Here is a 24,601-nt window from a genome sequence, read left to right on the forward strand (position 1 = left end):
AAACAACCATTGAAACCCCTATTCCAATTTCATTTTTTCAAGCACTGAAATTTAATTTCTTTTGCAAATAAGCTAGTATGACTTCTAAGTAAAGTTTTGACAAATTAAAGTAATAGCAAAATCAGAATAAATTACATTTAACAATCTTTACAATTAACTGGAAGAGATATTTTAAATTTAAGCTACACGATAACTAGAGATTTTACTGGGTCCTTTCTTATAATGAATTCGATCAAAATATAAACCCAAAGTTTTCTGAAATGCAAGGTTCTTTTAATAAATTATAAGAATACTAGGTGTATTAAGCAAACTTCCCACGATTTGGAGTTTTTGGTTGTTTAATCTAACTTCATCATGAGCTAACTGTCTAAACTTGTTAAACTCTCGGAAACTCTTGTTTCGTCGTTTAACAGGATATTTACGTATATGATTACCAAGTTTAACTCCTTAGTGATTGTGATTTTAGTTAAACAGGCAGGTAAACTACCGGCTTGATGTTATCATCAATTAAAACTTGTCAAGACAACATGAGCGTTATAAGATTATTTTCAACATGTGTAATTACATTTAGAACATTCTCTGTTATTTATCTGTTGAATCAATTCATTAGAAAGCATTCTACAAAAGTCTAGGTTGTAAGAAATTCCTAATTCCGAAGACACAATTTGTCTCTATTTGTGACAAAGACAAACTTAGTGATTATCAATGTGACATATCGTAAAAATATATATTCCTTAATTATTTAACCATAAAAAGGTAGTTTAAAGTTTATTTTCAAGGAAATATACACTGTTTCGTAATTAAGACTTTCTTTTTGTGATAAATTACGTCATTGGCATAAAAGTACCATTCAATCATGAATGAAACGTCAATCAACTATTTGCCTTTGAAAGTAATCACACGGCAAAACCTTCACAGCTCAACCGTATATCAAAAAAGTAGATGATTTTGAGTGTGGGTGATATTATTTTTATCATTTATACTGTTTTGTCTTATTACCACAAAGTTATTTTACCTTGTAGTAAAACTGTTTTGGCAGAGGTACCTCTATACACCTCTTTACCTTCCACCTCAATCAATCTTGATATCCAATCTGACGTTTTTGGATGGCCAAGAAGACACAAGAAAAAAGCTATACTAATCGATAGTTTGTTGCTATGCAAACCATTACGCACTAATCATTGGAGCTGTCAAAATGAGTAGGAGTCATAGAAAACACCATAGCTGACATTCATTACAGGGGAAGCAACATATGAACTAAGTTGGGCGCAGGGGTGAGTCGTTGAGGGGGTGTGTGACGTAGAAGGGCGGTTGGGGGGGCGCGCGCCACTCAGATAACTTCTACACTCGCGCTGCTCCGGACGTGTTTTGCCCTCACTGCGCGGCAACATCGAGTCTTAGCCGCCAAACTCAACGATAACGAAGACACTTATCAATTGTGATGTGACTATGTTCGATTGTATGTGGTTAAGTATGGTTTCAATGTAAATATAAGGTAAGATTTTGGACTTGGAAGAAATATTTGGTGTTCAAAAAAGTAGTTGGTTATAGAATATTCTAAATTATAAAAAAAATTGCTTAAATGTTATATACCATTGGTAAATATTTACCAAAGATATATTTACCATATACGTAGTAAGGTATAAACGCAAATTCAAATTATTATTTTGCAAATTAAATTAATTGAATATTCTTCAATTAGTAGGCCTAAGTATAGAAAAAATTACATTTTAAATTATCAAGGGCCTAAAATATTTATATTTGCCTGTATTATAGTCAATTCTGTAGGTTAAAATAATTAGGTTTTAAAATAAATAAATTAGGTACATTCTTGGTAATAATTTTTAATTTTCTATTTTCTGAATTCCATTAAGAGAACGAGATTTGTTTTATATCAGTTAGTTTTTCAAACAATTTAAAGGAATTGTAATGAAAACATTTTAATCGTTTGAGAGGAGGAATTTAAAGAAGCTTTCAAGGTATTTTTGTTTGTTTACTTTTACTTGTTATAAATTAATGTTAGGAGCATAAATAGATTGAATGAACCATTAAGCATTTTTCAGTCTCATTAATTCATAACTTAAGTACTTAAGCGGAAAGGATGCGAATATAAATTAATTTCGTTATTGAATTACATAATTATGAAATTATCATCAAAATAAAAATTAAAACATAATTTCAAATCGGTTAACAAGATATTGGGCTCTTAGATAATGGGCTCATTTATCTAAACAAACATGAAAGGTTCAGCTCTTCCTGTGTTGTCGCTTAGGTGTTATTAAAAATACCTTTAATTCAACAACCTGCAGACCAAGCAACTTTCCATTTCCCTGATTAGATTTTTACTTAGGTAAGTATTTAAATAGCATTTGTCTATTGACTAATGCTACTTCGGAGAGGGCAATGAAGTGTGTTTTTAGTAATATTAATAGCTTAGTATGAAATAAATAGATATGCCATGTTTGATCAAAATATAACCATATATAAGCTAACTACGCTTGTTTAATTATTATCCATAAAAAACATGGGAATTTGAAGTTAAAATTTGTTTTCTTAGTAACCAATAACCGTGCAAAAACACTTAAATATATAAATTATATGTATTTTAAGCACTACAGAATGGTTAGGAAAGAAACATTTCATGTTTTGGGATCAAAATGGAAAAATCAATTTTTGCCCAATAAAACCCCATTCCCATGGTCTGATCATGCAAACTCATTTAGGTTTATTCCGCCTTTGAACTTTAAGCCAAATTAATCAAAACCAGACAAAACATTTACGGACACATACACACATATGACATCAAAATGCAAAAAGTAAATCAGTCCCCAGGCCTAGGTCTTGCCGTGCCACCTACGATAATAACTACCCGGAGAAATTCTACAGGGTAAAGCTACAGGGAAATTCTCTTAAATGTAAAACGTATAACCTCTTAGCGCACACAAATACAAATAACAACACATGAGGTTGAGCATTTACTTTCTTTTATTACTTTGATTCTACAATACAGCTGCTTTTTTTTTATTTATTACCTTACTTAAAATTAATAAATAGGTTCTTTTCTACTAAACGATGAAACTGTTTAAAACCGGTTCATGTATATTTATTGTTCTGTTTTTGTACATTATTTTTATTTGTTATTCATCTACTCGTTGAACCCTATAAAAATCTGTCATCAAACTAAGTTGTTATTGGATTACACTCGAAATGGGAATTGTAATGAATAAAAATAACAAATCTTTGACACAAAGCCTTTGTAAGCTTTTGACACTTTTCCTCGTTTCACTGCTTCAAGGCTTTACTCACAGTCACAGAATATATTTGACATTTCTGGTTCTTTGTAAAGATAAATATTGTGTATACAATAGCTATAATCTAATTTCGCCCACACCATTGTGGAAAGAAAAATTTACGCACTTAAATTACATAGCTTGGCGATTGTGTTGACTCAACTAACAAACCATATTATTTAACATTTAGCCTATTAATTATTGTTCGATATTTTATCTTACAGTTCATTGTATCGAACCAATAAATATAAATGTTTGGTAATGTAAGCTATAAATGGAACTTGAATTGAATACGTGGTTGGATTGGAAAGTCTAAATCGAACATTCAATACATATTGAGTACACGTTTCAAAGAAGCCCTGTAATTTTCTGAAGAGTGAACAACCTTTATCCGCTGTGTACAAATTACCTCTTTATAATTTTTAAACTGTTATTCAGAACACTTAACAATACAATAGTGATTTTACTGTAACGTGATTTTATTTTATGTCAGACCACAGTATTAATGTTTTATCACAAACAGTAAAACTAAAGTTATCAGGTAAAAACTATGTATAGACAACAATGTGGAGAAAATGTTTGGACTTTTCATTAAAATAAAGTACACGTAAGATAAAAATATGAAAGAATTAGGCCTTTAAGAACTTTTTGTATCAAAATAAAAATAATTAAATGACACCAGGGCCGTAACTTAAGTTAGTGTGCTATAAATCACATGTTAATGCTTAAACAAGGTAATTTACCTGCCAACCGCACCTTTGCAGGGTTTTGGCGTTCAGGATTATTTGTTAATTTATGCAATATATAATTACACCATTACCTCCTTGGGGTTTTGTGGTGAAACAATTATCCTAAATTCACCAAACTCATATACTAAGATTGTCTTTAAACTTCTTAGCTTCTATTAGACCCATTTTTAAATTTAAAGTATTTAAGAGTCTTTACCTTATCATTTGTTAGTTATCATTCGTAAAGTGTATTATTCTTTCGTTTTCTTTCCTTATTGCAGTAGTATTATTCTGGGCATTATTCTTTGGTTCATTTTACTAAAGAGGTGTTCGAGAAAATGAAATTTGTGTTGCAGTATTAAAACTTACTTAAAAACTTGCTTGATTAAAAATTACACTGTTAAGCAATTTTTATGAAAAAACATGACAAATGAGTTTTTTTTCACTGAGACGAATGGACTATTAATAGAGTAAGAACATTTCCCTGTAGGAAAATTACAGTAAAAGTGCCATCAAAAAGAACAAGCAATAGTATCATTTTGCAACCGGCTCTTAGAAACTCAAACACTCCAGTAATAGAAGTGTCCATTCATTATTTGGAGCGATTTTAGAACTGAAAGTTTCCCAAGAAACTCTTGACAGCCTTGATTGTTCAGGATTATAGATTCATTGATAGTGATTATTTATGCTTTTCAACTCTTTTCAACCGTTTCCAGCCCTAATTTTAGAGTTAATTGTTCAATTTAAAAAGTAATTATATTTGCTAAGTCAAGCTGTTTTTTTACTCCATCAGGTTCCAGCTAGTTTTTTATTTGTAGCAAATAGTTAAAACAATTTATAGGCTTAGAATATAGGAGTTTCAAGATGCCGGGTAAGCGTTACTAATCTATTGTACAATCAGTTAATTTAGTTTATTCAACATTTAGTTAAAAGACAGAATCTTAAAATTTGCATAATTGTTTACCTTTTTCAAAATGTCCTTTTTGGAATGGCACATTGAATGTTGTTTTAAAATAGATGATTTTAAAGAGGAACAGTTAATACACGCTGAATAATATAGAAATTAAGTTACAGCAAATGAAACTATTAATTTTATATAATTAATACCGCATCAAAACGTATTCTTTGAAAAAATGCCCTTATGAAAGAACGTTCAAATTCAAAAGCTCTAACACTAACGACGATTATTATTAACATTAAATTATTGTGTTCGTTAAAAACTGCGACCATATAAACTAAACCAGTAACATTTCCTTTTTTAATGTAAAATATTTTACTACACTAATAATGTAAAAAATAAATTATATTTTGAAGGAAATTTTGATATTGTAACAGAAAATAAAACTAAAAAAGTCACAAAGAACAAAAAGCTGCATGATTATAGGAAAATATACTTTACACTCATCTTTGTAATAAATTCGTATTACAAGATAGTGCTAAATATTTGCATTTCAAATACATTAAGGTTGTAGCATTCAATATATTTTAAACTTGCATTAGTAAAATTTATTGACAAATACAGTTATTGTTACATACAGACTAGCTCCCTTCCTTCGTGGACAACAGTTATAACGAGGTAACAATCAATAATGTAAGAGCTTATAATTCATGGATGCCACAGACAAAGTACGTCATTATCCCTTTATTTACTGCGGAATTTTTATAAATAGGCTGACACAATAAATTATATCCACCATTTTTAGAACAAAACCTATGTAAATAATAAACATTGTAAAATACATTGGTAGTGCATACATTGATAACATTAGTAAGTTAACTGAAAAACACTATGTTTTATAGCCTCTAAGCCGATTTCGATGTGAGTGCTTCCCATAAAGCCCTACTTATTCTGTAATGACTTGAAATTATTGTTGTATTGCGTGTATTAACAACAACACTATTCTCTATGCAATGGCATACCATTAAGTAGTAATGTCTCGGTAACTACAAGCTTTATGGCGTTGTAGTCCCGTGGCAGCTACGAAGTTAGCATTCCAATGCTCACTGTACAAGTTACAAACAGAGATTTAAACACTGTGTCGTATTCGTGTTACGTGTTACGTGTTAATTTAATTGAACAATGACGAAGCCATCTGGTGAATAAAAACTTCACAAGTACTCAGCTGATGGTGACAATGTGTCGAAACATGTACTTAAGTGAAACACGATTCAATGAGCTATTGACGTAAGTAATCCATTCTTACAATAATATCTACAGCTCAGGGTCTTAAGAATGAATTTAAACTACAATTGTTGGTTAAATGAACGATTGTTTTTTAATTCCTCGCCAAATATTTAAAATAACCGCCATTTTAAAGTGGTTTATTATTTCTTATTCTCATATTTTGAAGCAAATATCAATTAAAAAAATCGGTTTACAAATGTTAATAGAATCTCAACACTGTAGCTCTAATCGTTAAGAACTTTGAGTGGTTTTGTAAAAAACGCATTCGGACGGACAGATGCTAAACAAAACACATTATGACATATTTAAAAAAAAATTGCTCATATTCACCAAAAGCATCACTACTTAATTATGCCCCCGAGTTTTTCAAACGCCTAGTCATACTAATATTATAAATGTGAATGTTTGTGTGTTTGTTTGTTTGTTTGTTTGAAGTTCAATCACGCTTTACTACTGGACGGATCGGACTGAAATTTGGCATGATGATAGCTCACATTCCCAATTATTATATAGGCCTATTCTTATCTCAAAAATCCTTTCGGGCTACGCCCCAGTGGCTCTGTCGTTCCCCATGTTAACCTTATGCATATTCATATTCAAAAGGAAGAATTTAGTCAGCTGTTTCAACTATTCAAGATGGTTATTTAACATGCAATAGCATTAAAAAGTTATAAGGTTCACCAACAGGTTGCAGCATTATTCCTTTTTTACTTCTCCCCCTAAACATAGTATGGAGAAAGTATTATTTTCGTCAAAATTATATTACTGGCAAAAAAAAAAATAAATAAAATAAACGTGGAGAGTAATATTTTTGCTACAGATTAAGAGTTTGTCGCATTTCTGCTAAAACAAATTTCATCCAATCCTATAAGTTACCATGGTTTAAGGTATCATGCGGTCAAAGCAAAGGGTTCTTTTATTCAGAGGGCTTATCAACAACTGAGTTATAACTGAGTTATAGGTACTTATCTATCATGGTTATGACGGTTTTCACATCAAAATTGTTTTGCTGATTGACGATATTGTGATTCCCTTTTATCGTGTTTCTGATCCAAATAAAGATCAAGGAGAGTTAATTTTCTCTCAAGCTTAGAATATCTTTAACAGCACTGGAAGTCGTTCAGGCATTTGTGGACCGGTAGCAAATGATTGTATAAACAATAGCAATCTTATTATTCTTTAACTTTTATTTTATTTTCAAAATAAAAAATAATTTTTATAGTTTTAATTTTTTTGGCGAAGTTTATATATGATTCACCTGATGAAATTGTTATGATATAGTTCAGTACAGTTAACTTCTGTAAATCCTCTGGCATTTTCAAAATAACAAAGTTTATATTCCTAGCTCCATTTTTTTTCAAGTTAGTAACAAGCTGTGAAAGTTATTTCAAAAATGTTATAAATACATCAAAGTCATAATCGTAAGTGAACTTGTAGACTCGTAAATCGTTAATTAAAGATTGAATTCTCGCATTTCGAATCACGAGTATTTTAAAGGTATCACCTTACTTACTGACCTCCTTGGACACTGAAACCGGTTATCAGTAAGGTAACAGCTTTCTTCAATTCTCAATGCTAAAAAAACGTTGTTTCGACATTTTAACTCGAAATGAAGCAGAGCGTTTAGCATTCATTAGAAGTTATCAGTTAAAACTGAGAGCAGAAATAATGTGGGTGAACCTTGGCGATGCAAGTAGAGAAATTTAAAATTAGTTTCTAACAAGTTTTCAAACAACTCTAAGATGTAACTAGAATTACTCAAATTTAAGCATAAAATATTTCTTGGCGTTATGTTTCATATTATGTGGCTCATTGAGCCACACGGGTTGTGTAGTTTATTGTAAAAAATATATGGGTTTTCGCAAGCTCTAAAAGTATGTATTGTACATCAAAAGTCAATCATTAGTTTTATGTTAATTAGAGATTTTCAACTTGTTTCTCGTAGACGTTAGCAGTTTTAGCATCATGGATTAGGGCAATGGTTTCTCCTAGTAGTAAGATTCTTCCTATCTTTTGCCTATTCCCAAGCCTTATGTTAATTTCTTCAGCTTCATATAAGACAAGGTTCATGAATTCATCGAACCCAACTATGATACCTTCAAAATGCTTGTTCCTCACTTCTTGTATCCAGATATGTACTCGCACACGACTTTGAAAATATTTTAATATTACATTGACTGGTGATACCATAACATTTACAATTTTTGGATTAGTATGAGCCATTTTTGAAGGGTGAGAAGGTTTTTAACTTCGTCTGGTAAAAAAGTATAAGTATAAGTATAAATTGTTTTAACTCCTTCATATTAAAGATTATCCACTTAAAAATTTTCTGCCTGCCCTACTTTTGCTGATGCTAATATGATTAAAATTAATAATAATAATAATAATAATAATAATAATAATAATGATAATAACACCATCCGACACATACAAACAAACACACTGCCATTAATATGACTAAATGCTCATGAAATACATTTTGGAAACGTTCATCACTATTAGTAGTCAAGTACAGACATCAAGTATTAGAGTTAGTTGACTACATTTATAGATAACAGTATTCCGAGGAACAATTAAAAAAGCCTGGAGTAATTAGCTTTGTTGAGGCTAAAAAATGGTCTCTCCCTTCCGTTATCCTTTTGCAAATCTTATCTATTGCAAACCACAATGACTGCTCGTGCTCAAGCTACCCCTGACGCATTAAGCTTCAATTTAAAATTTATAAAACAAACAAAAGTAATTTTGGTTTTGTACTGGAATGCGCTTAAAATATGCATTTGCATAGAAAGGTAACAGTGACCATTAGCGTTACATGAGCTACGAATATTAATAATTTGTATTTCATCCGAACTTATTTACTTGTTCGTAGCAGGATTTGATTGAGATTAATGTGTTATGGTCCTTATAATAAAAAAAATAGTGCGACCCCCCATTACTGATAAAATTATGGTTTTGTGATTTTACCTATACAGTATTATAATTACTCCGACCACTTCTACTCATGATAAAGGCTGTTGACAAGCTAATGGGAGAAAGTAAGTGTCAGATTGCTGATACCGTTCATTTGAATGTCTAGTTGTGTTAAATGTTGTGTATCCATTGTGGTCCTTCGATCGATGAGAGCTACAGCTGTGTTACTAAACATAGTTAGTGTCTTTCCAAGCTTTGTAGGTTAATTAAAATTATTAGCATGGATTTTTTTTTCAAAATAAAAATTTAACATAGACAATTTTTCCAGTTTACTGCGTTTACAAATAATCATAACTGCCTTTAGGATAGCATAGTATAACAAATCCAAATCCTTTAATTGGGTGGGAGAAAGGGTAAAAAGTGTAAAGTTAAGAGGGGTTCCCTACCCCGCCGAAAACGTCAGAAAACCGCTTCGCGCGGTATCATATAGCGATTCTAGTTTTAACATTTAAATTGTGAACCAAACACCATTTTGTACATAAAGAGTGGTTCTACTAAGTTTGCTTTTTAAAAAATGTCTATGCTTACGCAATCAAGGGCAACGACTTGTCAAAGTTAGTGAACTTTAACTGTAAAGTTCACTAACTTTGACAAGTCGTTGCCCTACAAGCAAACTTAGTAGAACCACTCTTTATGTACAAAATGGTGTTAGGTTCACAATTTAAATGTTAAAACTAGAATCGCTATATGATACCGCGCGAAGCGGTTTTCTGACGTTTTTCGGCGGGGTAGGGAACCCTCTTAAACAGATATTTAATAGTTTTGCCCCATCTTAATAATAAACTATATTTAAGTGTCTTAACTGTATTCAATACAATATCTCATACAAAAGATAATATATACATAAAATGAATGATAGAATATTTCTCTTATACTCATTGATAATTACTCATTTTACTTTAGTACATTTCACTAACTGCAATAAGATTTTGTACGATACTGTCACTCTTTTTCCTCTTTCCGTTTTTCCCAAGGGACTGCTTACTGCGGTCAATTCCATCCCGGATACCATAAGTGTACTACAAACCCTTAATAACAATAATATGTGGTAGTAACCTCACTAGGAAAAATAAATATCATCATTTGTAAATCTTTTTCCAGCACGGTATTTTATCTCCAAGATTGCAAAAAAGTCCCGGGACTGTTAAATATTTTGAAAAACCATAAATATATGACTACGCAACTAGAACTAAGCTACTGGACAGTGGACATAAACAATGAATTGTATAATATTATTCAGTGATACGCTACCTCCTTTGGGAAACGCTCGCTAGGAGTAACAAAATCTTAAATTAAAGCATAGTTTGAAACGCACATTGCATGAAGTATTTTCAGTTTCAGGATTCGTAAAGATGAACTGTTCGTTGGTAGAAGATACTCTGCTTGAGTCTCTCCGCTTTACATCTTACGAACACTTCAACTGTTCTTTGCTCAATTCTACATTTTATCCCTCCATCAACATTTACAGGGATGGAGAAGGTAAGTGCTTTAGCTAAATCGAAGATCCGCAGCTAAGAACCTAAAAAAATAGATACACAAATATTTATTACGTTTAGCTCTAATATTCAAAAATAGTTTGAAGCCCCATTTTATACACACAAAGTAGGACTATTCCAACACAAATTTTCTATAACCCCAATACGATAATAATTACATTTTTAAATTTTTACTAATAACTCATCCAAATTCACGGTATATTTTTACGCAGCTCACATTTTGGTATCTCTTTTTTTCTTTACTTCACTGCCAATCAGCCGGTTATCAGTAAAGTAACAGTTTTCTTCAACTCTCAATGCTAAAAATTTTTGTTTCAACATTAATTTAACTCGAAATGAAGCAGAGCGTTTAGCATTCATTAGAAGTTATCAGTTAAAACTGAGATCAGAAATAATGTGGGTGAACCTTGGCGATGCAAGTAGAGAAATTTAAAATAATTTTCTAAGAAGTCTTCAAACAACTCTAATATGTAACTAGAATTACTCGAATTTAAACATTTTCCTCGACGTTATGTCTCATATTACGTGGCTCATTGAGCTACACGGGTTCTGTGGTTTATTGTGAATTATATGGTGTTTCGCAAGCTCTAAAGTATGTATTGTACATCAAAAGTCAATCATTAGTTTTATGTTAATTAGAGATTTTCAACTTGTTTCTCGTAGACGTTTGCAGTTTTAGCATCATGGATTAGGGCAATGGTTTATCCTAGTAGTAAGATTCTTCCTATCTTTTGCCTATTCCCAAGCCTTATGTTAATTTCTTCAGCTTCATACAAGACAAGGTTCATGAATTCATCGAACCCAACTATGATACCTTCAAAATGCTTGTTCCTCACTTCTTGTATCCAGATATGTACTCGCACACGACTTTGAAAATATTTTAATATTACATTGACTGGTGATACCATAACCTTTAAAATTAAAATTTTTGGATTAGAATGAGCCATTTTTGAAGGGTGATATCCAACGTCCAACTTTTGACAAAATTGTATTTTATTCAATTATTTTCCCTCGACCCTCTCTAGTGATTGGCTGTGAAGTAATAAATTGTCAAATCAAGTCCTCCTGACTATCCTAAACCTAAGCCAAATATCTCTTCAAATAATTCAAAATTTTTGGAATAGTTTAGACCTATTCCAAAAATTTAATTTGATTGTCGATTGAATATTGAATTCAGGATACCAACAATAAAATTATTTTTAAATTCCATCTCATGACACAAATGTGCCTAGGGGTGTGGTCAATGTCATGTCTTTGTGGTTACTCAAGCGCTGCGTCACTCATATTTTGAAACATTGGCAAAATTAGCGAACCTCTCTTTTGAAAGTGTAGACTTTCCAAACAAAATCTACCCTCACATTTCTTATGGAATAAGACTGAGGGGAAGCTGTGCTATCTTCAGGCTCAAACGAGTTTTCAAACTGCAGAAAATGGCAGTGAGGATAATCTGCAAATTGCGGAGGAGAGACTCGTGTAAAAATGCTTTCAGGGTGTTGGGATTGCTCACTGTACCCTGTCTCTACATCTTGGATGTGGCCATGTACTGTAAGTATGAATGCTCACTAGTGCAGGGCCGATCTATGATTATGAGACTTGGGGCAGGGACGATTACCGGACTCTGCAGCATAGAAGTGTGGCGTTTGAGTCTTTGCCATCGCAGATTGGTATCACAATCCTCAACAAACTTCCTGCCAGCATCAAACATCCCGAAACAAAAAAAACAATTCAAAACTCGGCTAAAACGCCTTTTGGTGTCCAATGTGCTGTACTCTATTGAAGATTTCATGAACAACCACTGGGATATCCAAATTCTAGAAAATGTCAAGAAAAGAATTCAGGCACTGGTGTTAAAAAACCCCCTGACCAAATGTAAATAATAACTTGTATTGTTTTTTGACAAATATTGTCTGACGTTTGTAATGCAATGTATTTTGTCGACTACAATAAACACATTATTAAGTCAAGAAGTATTTAAAATAAATTTCTAGGTTTGATCTAGCGATTTTAGTGCCTAAAAATCAAAAATTTATAGAATTGTGACAATTTAAACCAGAAATGTATGGAAACCAGATTTGTAACCTACTGGTACAATAATTTATTAGTGATAAGATTACGTAATGAATACTGTGTTATGACGTTTGGCTTATAAAATAGGCATTTCGTGAAAACAATACAATACCAAACGCTGGTCTTGCTGGAAGTTACTTCTTCAAATGTAAATTTTTAATGGGAAAATTAAAACTCTCTCATTATCTTTACAGAGGTAGGATTAGTATAGTCCTAATGAATAAAGGAGCGCAACGTTTTGGGATTGTAAGTTAAAGAGCTTAGGTTGGTAGAATAGGAAGCTTCCATTAGGATACCGAGTCTGTTTATAATTTCTAAACAACGCCTGTTCGGAAGAGATTTTTTGCTAATGAATATTGAAACGCCTTTTCCTTGAATCAAACGGAAACGTGATCTGTACGTATTCTTTTAGTTAAGATATTGGCCTTTAAAAAGCAACATTCAAATCAAACATACATGTCAATTAACTTTAAGGATTTAATAAATATTTTTACATGTCAGATAAAATCATCAGAAACAAAGCGTGGTCCAAGGATTAAGTAGTAGGAAGTTAATAGTGGTGAACTAACAGTTTAATGGTGAATTTTTGTGTGATTGTCTGATACACAATATTTGTTGTATTGTATAAATGCAAATATCATTAATAAATTGATTTGACCGAGTGATTTCTTTCAACGAATGGATATACACTTCTACATTTCAACCAAGAACAAAATTAAATTAAATAACTAAAGTACATCCCATATTCTACCGTCATAATTTATTCTTAAATGGTTTTGCATTTTAGGGTTCTAAAGGTCTGTAATCTTATAGAAAAATAAATAGAGTGAGTGACGAGGTTTTTAATGAAGGGTGTTGCATTCTCATTAAAGAATGATAATAAATGGTAAACACAAAAGACTTATTACAGGATAATTGTCATACCTAAAACCGTGGTTGTGATTTTCAGGTAACGCTATACAAAATGTATCATGACACATCAATGGTATATAAAACCAGTTTGTCCTTGGCTTTGTATGATTTTTTTTTCAACGTACAAGCATTTTTGACCAATGTTGATGGCAAAGTTAACTAAAATAGGTTGCCAAACTACGTCCGAACATTAAATTATCATGATTGCCTACATCAACCTACTGCATTACTCATATCACAATAACGATCCCTATCCTTACTTCCCTGCTACTTTTTTCTTCCCCGTGTCTCTGTAGGTCTGTACGAGGTGCCCGTGGGCCTGGTGGTGCTACTATCATGTTTCTACGGCACCATCTCCGTGGTGGCTGTAGTGGGGAACTCTCTGGTGATGTGGATCGTCGCCACAAGTCGTCGAATGCAGAATGTTACAAATTGTTTCATAGCTAACCTTGCTCTGGCTGATATAGTCATTGGACTATTCGCCATCCCGTTCCAGGTGAGCCTTATATTAAAATGTATACTGAACTCCTTTTATCAATGAAAGAAGGTAGAATTGATGATGTCAAAGCGTTGCTTTTCACTAAAACAACTACTGTACTTTGAATGGCTAGCGAACCCAAACTATTCTAAGGACATCTAGGTCAAATTAGACTTCTCGAAAAGAAATACTTGTGACTGTCGTTTTATGAATTCTAAAATACTGTAAAATGAATGACAAGGATGTTTACTCAATGTGTACTAAATATGTAGTCATTTACCTTAAAAATTACTACAACCTACTGAATGAACTAACATACATATCTAGCAACAGATTCAATTCACTCGTGTTCTTTTACTTCAGTTGTGATGTTTTTTGACGTTATCCTTAAACCATGGGCTGGAAGTATTTTGACATTGTTTATCATGTTTTTCGAACGTAAAACAATAATTTTTTTTATTTTAAAAAAGATGGAGTGACAGCAAAGTTTAATTTACATCCACTCTCATGTTGATCACGGTTCTTAATGGAGGATAAGGCTAGCATGCATATCGTATCTTGAGAACTTGGCTTAATGAGGGGTTTTATAGTGTAAAAATTTGTGTTTTCCCGTTTTCGACCCTCAAAACACGACATTTTCCATTTTCTCTTTAACCCATTTTAAAGATAGGCTACATTGTAACTGAAACCTTTAGAAATGTTTATTTACAATTTTATATACCAAAATGAAGGCAACCCGTTGTAGACAACCTGTAAACTGAACGCACAAACCGTATTTTTCCCTCAACTTTACTATCTGCTTAGAATATAATTCTACAAAAATATTTGGTCTTAAGTGGCTTCGACGTGTTTTAACAATCGGTGTAATGAGTAAATAAGTTATTCATTTTTAGAATACATTGCCCAACATACACAAGCATTCCACTAGTTAATGAGTGTGAACTACAGAACCAACAAAATGCTATTCAACACGGTATTTGCATCATTCTCATGTTGAAATCCAATATCGAGTAGCAAAGTGACAAAGTTATAGCGTTTGACAATTGGTGCTAACCTAGTTTACTTTAAGGTTTCATCAACTGTTTCAATGGTAAAGGTCAGTTAAATACGTATGATTTACTGAGGATTGGGGGGACGGTGTGTAATTAAATAGTTGATGGAGAGTAATGGCTTTTAATTACAGTGCATTTCTATAACTGTGGATGTACTTCTTAGTTCATTATTGCGTTAATACTCATTACGCACAATGAATGGAACATTGAAACTACTGATGAAGGATTATGAATCCATTTGGGTCAATAACGCAGCAAGTCACTAATGACCGTGGTCGAGTTGTTGGCGTTAAATTAACTGTGGATTTGTATTCTGTACTTGAATAAGTCAAACATTCTTAATTAAGTATGATGAGTTCTTTTATTTCATTGTCTCTATGTTTAATGTAGTGTTTTATATTTTAACTATTTCATTCCTAATTGATTACCCTACTTACACATGTTTAGGTTAGGAGTTTAAGTAGTGCAATAGTTTTTTTTTCCTATTCATTCCATCTCTTTGTAGCAGTAGTCAGATTTTCAATCCAAGAAGACATGACTACTAGGCCTACTCCAAATTATAAATGTCTTTCATTATGTGCCCCATTATTAACTTATCCCTAAATTCCTATCTACAGTATATCCAATTCTTTCCTTTTAATAGCTCTTTAAAATCTATTTCCTCCAGTATTTCTTGTACTTGATATACTTTTACCTAATAATTAACTTTGGCTGATAAAATATATGAAACTTGTATGCCTTCTTTGCACTTCACTATACGATTGTAAGTATCTCAGGCCCACTCTTTTCTCAGCCTAACCACAATTAAAATCCAAGTATTTTTGTCCAGTTTCAAGCGGCCCTGCTACAGAGGTGGAACCTGCCCTACTTCATGTGTCCGTTCTGTCCCTTCGTGCAAGTCCTGACGGTCAACGTGTCTGTCTTCACCCTCACCGCTATCGCTGTGGACAGACATCGTGCCATACTCAATCCGCTCAGGTGGGAGGGTAGAAGCTAATTAGATGTCTCAAACATTCTTGCTATCTGAACTGAGAAAAATTCAAGTATATCCATTTTAACGTACTTGGTCCGTCTTTAGTCTTGCAAAGTGGTCAAAATATTGCTATTTTAAGGCCATATAACTCATTATGTCTTTGATTTTATGTTGGATTTGATATTGACCATTTAATCTGAAACTGGTAATAATTTCACTAGTTTTATGATTGAAGATGCGTTAGATCAAGGTGCGTTCGAATTTACAAACATATTATTAAATTTTCCAACAATTTATTTTGTAATTAGAACGTCTTATTGCAGGGGTTTTGTAAATGATCAAATTTGCAAATTACAGTTATATTCGTAACAATAAGAGTCATCTAGGCTGTCTATACTTAAACCATTAATTAAAGCAAGTTGCATCTAGTCTAGCTGCTTTTAAAATAATGTAGTTTAACTCTTTTCGCTTGTTTCTAATAATTAAAAAAAATCGATTTTAAGAACATGTTTCCCTACACGTTTTGATACATCTTTTCACATAAAGTGAACGTTTACAAGATGATAAGTATACATAAAATATATGTATATATACATATATATATATATATATATAAGCTACAATGGTGATCGATGTCAACCAGTTACATTGGGTATCACCAAGCCAAAACGTAGACTCATTACATACTCTATAGTGATTATCATCGTGTAAATGTTTACGGAAGTAAGTTAATAAAGTGTACATACAATATACTTTAATACGTTAAGATTACTTGTATAAAAATACCAAAGCAAGTAAAATTATAACTACTGTAAGAAGTTAGTCCTAAACTAAGTAATGAAGCGATAAATATTTATCCTTTTTAAATTAATATTATTTTCCCCAAATAAAATTTCATTTAATAATTATTCTCTTAGAAATTGATCAAGTAATCGAAAACATGATTGCACTAAATTATGATACTGTTGCTAAATCATGTCCAGCTTTAGTTCTGTAAGCCGAGTTTCATCAATGTTAGCACTAAAACCTGCAGAGTATTTAGAGGATTACAATACTACGTGTTTATGGCATTGCTTTATAACTTCAAATAACCGGTTCTAATTCTCTGTAAAGTATTTGTTAGTCAAATAGTATATTCTTTCAGCAAACCTTTCGGTAAATTAATAAGAATTAAAACATGTTCATGATAGTTGATTTTGTAACGAGAAAAAAAAATCGATATTTTTTTCTTACGAATGACATTTAACGTTGATTGAAATCGATGTATTTAATAAAACTTGTACAAATATAACGGCATTTGTTAAAGAGACAAGGGCATTGCTGTTTTATCCAGTCTTTATCGATGTTTGATTCAAAAATTTGATTTATTACTTTCCACATGATAAATGATTAGCTGTCCATCATTAACAATTCAACTTTATAATGTTAATCCATGAAATTTGGAATTTCATAAAAATTTTTTATAATCTAATGAGGTTTTGGGCTCAAACATTCAACTTGTATATTTTTTTTACAAGTTTAATAAGATTCTTTCAGAGTATAAAACAAAAACGTTGAATATTTGACTTATTTTCTAGTGCTCGGCCCTCAAAACTGCGTGCCAAGTTGTCTATTGCCTGTATTTGGATGGTGGCTGGTATCTTGGCTACTCCTATGGCTATTGCACTCAGGGTAGAAATAGTGGATGAAGTCGACTCCCGTAAGTAATTTGCGTATTACTGTAAGTAACCTATTAACCCTTACTTGATTATACGTCGACTATACAAGTTCAATAAAAACTTGAATGAGAGTTTTTTTCTATATTTATTTAAAATATATAATTACACTTTTTATTTAATCATAATATATAAATTTGGAGTGTAAATTAAAGTTTATATTTTAAGTTGTGTTGAGGTTCATACCTTACGATATTTATTATTAATATTGAATGAAGTTCTGGAAGAAATTTCCTATTTGTTTACAAGTAAAACGTGAAGTATATATTTTTAAGAAAGCTAAAGTAATAAAAAAATTGATTAATTACACTGCGAATTTTTATTTTTTTTCAACAAGAAATTGAAGCTACGTTATTACAAAAAAGACCACAAATTTGTCAGGTTTTTATTACAATTTGTACTTTTCAAAATAAATCTAGCCTATATAAAAGAAGTGCCATTTTAATTTCTTTATTTGTCATTTATGTGCCATTTCATCATTTTACATTGATAGAATAAATGAATATCCGTACACATTTGTTTGTTTTATTGAATAAATCAAATAACAACACATTCCAATATAGATTTCAATTATTTCACGGTTATAGCCAATGACTCCTATTCCATGAATGTAATATAAAACTGTCAATATGAAAATCAAATACAATTGAATTCTCAAAACCAATATTTCTCGGACAGAATTAATATTCAAGAGTAGTTTGCCACTGATAAATTTGGCTAAAGCTATTGACTTTATAGAGAATTCCAAAATTATTCGATAGATGTCCAAATGTAAATGTTCCGAATGTGATTTTATTCCTAGTATTGCTGTCAATACTATCAAAATAATTAATGGATAACTTTAAACCAATGTTTGTTAGCACGTCGCACCTTTGCACAATATCTACAAAACTTGACTTTGATTATTGTCTGATTTGTGTTCTGTTTCATCAGCTTAGAGTTGTCTACGGTAAACATATTTTTTAGGTAATTCCTCGTTAAAATCTCAAGAGGTAAGAGAGGGAGTAAACGGAGTCCATTCAAGGAAAAGATTTACAAATAAAAAAAACTTAAAAGCATACACAAAACCTTATTGGATTTTCCTGCACAGCTTTTAATTACGATAGAGATTGTGAATCCACTAACATTGTTTCCTAATTGTTGCCCCTTAATTATTTACACTATATGGTTCGTATTGTGTGCCAAACTCTTAGGAATAAATTAATTATTTAAGTTGCCAATAGCCAATGACTATCACAACAATAATTAGAAAGCTTGAATTTCACTGTGTATTTAACATGATAAGATTTTGAATCATTTTTAAATTACCTTTACCTATTTGACTCAAAATATCCCTGAGAAGGAAAAGTAAAGATCTACCACTCTAAGATCTTATTCTAAGATACCAAAAATAATGCAAATTTACAAAACTTTATCACCAAATTGTCAGACCTGTTACTTGGTACCATCGATGTATGTAGTCTAACATTGCATTACATCGATGATTGGTACAATGTATAAGTAATGAGGTTCGAATCTGTCCAGAGGGTAGACTGGTGTACAAGCCGTTCTGTTACAACGTCAACATGCCGGACGAGGCAATGCTGAGCTACAGGTTTGTGCTGTTTTTCGTGCAGTACTTCACCCCGTTGTGCGTCATCTCTTGTGTTTACGTGCGAATGGCGCTGCGACTTTGGGGTTCCCGCGCTCCCGGGAACGCTCAGGACAGCAGGGATGCCAATCTCATGAAAAACAAGAAAAAGGTACATTACATAGTAGTTAGGATAAGAGTGACTTCCCCCAACTGGGTTTCAGATCAATATTTTCGTATGTTTCATAGAGAATGTTTATTTATTTCATTTTTCCTAATAAGGAGTGTACAGTTGCGCTTTATCAATGTGGTAAATTACGACGGAAAAAACTAAATTTCGACCAAACCATAAGTTAAAGACAGATAATATTAAATAAATTCAGCTTATTGCAAAATAATAGTATATCAGTGGTGCCATAAACATTAATTTTACAAAATATGAACTATTTCAAGCGAAAAAGTGTGAAAATGCGTGATCTGTGGTTTACCCATCGGTTTCAGTAAACTGGGTATAATCTAAATCGAATTTGTGGGAAACAGGTCTAAGAGGCAAAAAAAATCGATAGAACTCTCCATTTACTGAAATGTTGTACGGTTGAATTTAAAATCTATTTATTTATAATAATACCAACTAAAATAATTTTCGAATAAAAGAGCTGCAAAATGAACTTGTTATTCCGCACTGTTGAACGACAAGCAAATAATAACACAACGAATGTTTTGTTTGAAACATTTCTTCGTTAAATAAATAAAATAAACCTATTTACTTTGCAGCCATAAAATATATCGCTTGAGGTGGTGTTAAGCTGATTAAAATGTATTTATTGGTTACAATTCCGTTTCTATGCAAATTTCAATATTATTTATCATATTTTAGTTCTGGTGTAGAAGTCTAAAAACACGGTAGTTTCAACAAAGGGTTCTACCATTGTTACAAATAGCTATGTTGGCATTAAACTATGTCCCTTTATATTACATTAGTCCTTCGTGATTAAAATATATTTTGTTTCGTAATATAGATGCCTACTTGTTTTTATTTTCAATTAAAAGAATTTCATCTTTCCACCGCTAGTGTTTTAAATTACAGTACACTACGATTCAGGAGGTAAGGGAACTCCTCCCAATTTCAAGTGACCAACCCCAAATTTATCATTCTAATAAACCAACCTATCCTAAAATGTAAGGTTAGGATATCGAGTCACACGTAAACAAGAAGAATCGTATTACCTCCCGAAAAATATTGCAGTCTAGAACACTAGAGATACGAAAGGTCCAACTAATTTACCATAAAGTAGAATAAGGATTGTTTGCAGTAATTATTGAAAGCACAATATTCGTTTGTTTTGGGCATTACTCTTAAAAACATTTACCATTGCTAACTCCACCACCACCTAATATTAATTTCATGAATTTTCGTTGCCTCTAAAACATCATTGTTATATGTGTTATTTTTACATGATTATTTTTATTTGTAAATTATTTCAGATTCAATTAAAGTATCCAATACAATCATTTTAAGGCACTGGTTATTGCTTTAGTTCTGTTTGGTCTTTACTGTTTGCCTCTTTTTTAGATTAAGTTTTGTTGGATATTACTAAAAAAACTTCAAATAATAGATCAAATCTATTTTGCAGGTGATCAAGATGCTTGTGATTGTGGTGGCACTGTTTGGTCTCTGTTGGCTGCCTCTTCAAACATACAACGTACTACAAGACGTCTTTCCTGAAATTAACAAGTATTTGATTACTGTATTTATAAATACAATATGTGTTGCAAAAATCACACACCTTAGCCCATTGATGACAGTCACCACACCTACATCAAAACAGATAGTATTAATTCTCCAAAACAAACTTATCTCAACCAAAGATGTTTTAGAAAGTAGGAACAATATCAACAACTTAATTTAGAATTGTCTGGACAGTAGCCGAATACTGCTGTGTGCACAGTTATACAAGTGTAATGTAAGGCTATGCAATGTTATTGTATTATGATTGAAATTCCTATTATTATAATTGAAATTGAAATTATGATTGGAAAACCTATTTCCTATTTTTAAAGTGGATTATGAAAATACTTAAACAACAACCATCCTTAACTCATGGCTTGTTTTTTCTCAACTTTCCCAGTTTTCCCTCAGTTTCTCACTTATAACTTATTTTATGACAACACGCTATACAAATGCTAAAAATACTAAAAATTGACGGAAAAACTATTATATCCTCGTTCATAGTAAAATCCTATACAGTATTCTATTAATATTAAGAATTGTTTTGACATTGGTTTTACTTGAGTACCTAAGTCTAAACACACGGTAGTTTCAACAAAGGGTTCTACCATTGTTACAAATAGCTATGTTGGCATTAAACTATGTCCCTTTATCTTACATTAGTCCTTTGTGATTAAAATATATTTTGTTTCGTAATATAGATGCCTATTAGTTTTTATTTTCAATTAAAAGAATTTCATTTTTCCACAGCTAGTGTTTTAATTTACTGTACACCACGATTCAGGAGGTAAGGGAACTCCTCCCAATTTCCAGTAATGTCCAATCTATGGTGATAGTTTTAACGTAGCACAATTTCATAGTTAAATTGCTTTCAGGTACCGCTACATAAACGTCATCTGGTTCTGTTGTGACTGGCTAGCGATGAGCAACAGTTGCTACAACCCATTCATATATGGAATCTACAATGTAAGATTTTATACTTGATTTATTATACCCTCTATAATGAACAAAACTATACTTGCTGTTATAAATAACACTATCGAGCTTCATACATGATATTTGAAATTTACATTTCCTACCGTAATTTCATATGTAGTTATAGTACACTGTTTTGTTTTATCACCGATTAGAAATATATTTCCAAACTTAAGAAGATTCTAATGATATGTTTTAGAACTTAGAATCCAAACAAGTAAGAAGTAGGGTGTACACGTAGGCCTGCATACTTAACTGCAATTTAAGTTTTATGGGTAACACCATGTCAGATTAAAGCTGGAGTTTTGGACTAGTTTGCAGATGAATAATCTTCACATCACTAGCAGTAGTGCTCCATTACTGGTCTAAAAATGAGTACCTTCTAGGGTATTTTAAATTTCTAAGGTTTTTGGGTGAGTTACCCGTAATATGCCACGGTATCCAAATACAAACTTCTTGTATACTCAACAATTGCTCTGTTTCACCAGGAAAAGTTCAAGAGAGAGTTCAAGCAGCGGTTCCCGTGTCACAGAAAGTGGCTGGGTACAGACAGTATAGACATGGACAAGACATACCTCGGAGCTCGCAGTTCTGTACACTCATCGCACAACAGTCCTCACCTGACGGCGCAGTCTACACCGCAGTCACAGAGGTACGACTGGCACGGGTACATCAGGAACCACAACGGGTCACAGTACAGGGCGGCCAGCACACGGGCCAAGGATCTGTACGTGTTTACCAACAAGAACACCACAGTGGTAAGACACGCCAGCAGCACGGAGCTGGAGGAGCTCTGTCTGTAGAAGTGATGAGGAATATAACCGTATGAAAAATATGGGAGGCCAACGAGATTATCGGTATCAGTATCTCGACACGTTTGATCAGAGATCAGAAAGAAGATGATCAAGATGACTCCCGTCGCCTATACGAAAGGTAAATGAAAGACCGTCGCTTCAAGAAGAGGAGATGGATGAAATGATTGCTTCGAAATGATATTTAGGACACGAAATTGCTGATTTGATCATATATAACAATCGGATCATTAATGTCTACACTGAATGAAAACATAACTAGCTAATATGTTTCAATAGAAAGATCACATGAGTTTCTATCGTAGCAGTAATACTACATGTGTTGTGCCCTAGCTCAATTTACGGAGAACCTTTACATTGGCTCCTCAAGACGATACAATGTATTATAAATTGACCACTGTGTTTTGTATAAGTTTATGCTCGTAACCCGGCAAGTCATGTTCTTTAATTTCCATTGGTAGGAAACCATTATTTGAGTAAATTTATTTGTTTACAGGTAAAGTGAAAGAAAATATTAGCTACACTGAATACAAATACAGGTAGCATAGACTTATTCTGGAGGAAAAACATATTTAAGCACATCGGATAAACATCTTGAATCGAGATAACGAGATGTCCAAAACTAAAACTATCTATTGTGGTTTCCAAAATCCAAATATTCTTAGCGACACATTAAGTATGTCAATAATATATTACTTGAAAATTGTTTGAGCTAAAAGACCAAAACCTATTTTGCTTTTCTGTTAAACTCTTTTTGACCCGAAATGAATTCAAATATTTTCACTTTAATTCCTTGTTTACAGTTATTGCGTTCCTTACATTATATCTAGAATATAAAACGTATACGCATACGAAATGCCAAGTAGTTTATATTAGTTGATGAGTCGGTGGCTTAATCGGTAACGACTTCGGGCCCAAGGCAGTCAAGTCGTGGGTTTTCTTATCCGCTATCGCTCGCCCCCTTGCTATGTTAAATATTCCACGCACAGGCCCATGGCATAATGTGGACGAGAAAATACATCGTTACAAGAGGCCGCCAACCTCTTAAAAGTACTGCACACAGGCCTGACTAACAGAAAAATAGTTTTCACTCAACATGTATTTTAAGATTATATCAATGGTTCAATGCTTAACAATATTTTGTATTCAAGGAAAAAAACACAAAAAGGAATTAGGTTTGTAAAAGAATTGTAAATTCTCGTTCAACGATATTGCATATCACTCGTAAACAAAGTTAAAATAGTTAATTTATACATAGATACTTAAGGCACTTCTTTGTGATTAGTTATACATGAGGAAAGATAAAATAACGAGAAATATTGGTATTTCATGTTATTGTTGATGTTGATTCTTGGTACTATTAAAAAACAAACGGTTTATATTTTCATAAGAGGGATTTACGTCTTAAAAGTTAGGAAATGAAAGCATAGTAAATGTTATATAAATTATAATAATTTACCGACAAGGGTAATTTTTTTATCTAGTTGGTGTAATTTATTGTTACATTACTAGAATCGTGTTCTACAAAAGTTGATGTATAATTTAATTTATAAATATTGTACAGCTATGTTTAAAAGTTCCAAAATTAATTTTTAATAAAACATTATTACTAATCCCTACACTTTTATTGATCCTAATTGTTGCACCAA

At 32.2% G+C, this 24,601-nt stretch overlaps 1 protein-coding gene across 1 annotated transcript; it reads left to right on the forward strand.

The window, feature by feature from the left end:
- The first annotated feature begins 1,390 nt into the window (after nucleotides 1–1,390).
- LOC128986466 (RYamide receptor-like) lies at nucleotides 1,391–24,433 on the forward strand. The gene is made up of 9 exons (XM_054406852.1): nucleotides 1,391–1,495; nucleotides 10,509–10,652; nucleotides 13,945–14,144; nucleotides 16,008–16,156; nucleotides 17,729–17,850; nucleotides 19,391–19,608; nucleotides 21,071–21,171; nucleotides 22,041–22,131; nucleotides 22,629–24,433. The coding sequence occupies exons 2-9, from the start codon at nucleotides 10,526–10,528 to the stop codon at nucleotides 22,941–22,943; spliced, it is 1,323 nt and encodes a 440-aa protein (XP_054262827.1). The 5' UTR covers nucleotides 1,391–1,495; nucleotides 10,509–10,525; the 3' UTR covers nucleotides 22,944–24,433.
- Nucleotides 24,434–24,601: the final 168 nt, after the last annotated feature.

Source organism: Macrosteles quadrilineatus, unplaced genomic scaffold (assembly GCF_028750875.1).
Source record: "Macrosteles quadrilineatus isolate MER2022 unplaced genomic scaffold, UCM_ALF_1.0 Scaffold_2__2_contigs__length_208266976, whole genome shotgun sequence".
In the NCBI taxonomy this organism is placed as follows: Eukaryota; Metazoa; Arthropoda; class Insecta; order Hemiptera; family Cicadellidae; genus Macrosteles; species Macrosteles quadrilineatus.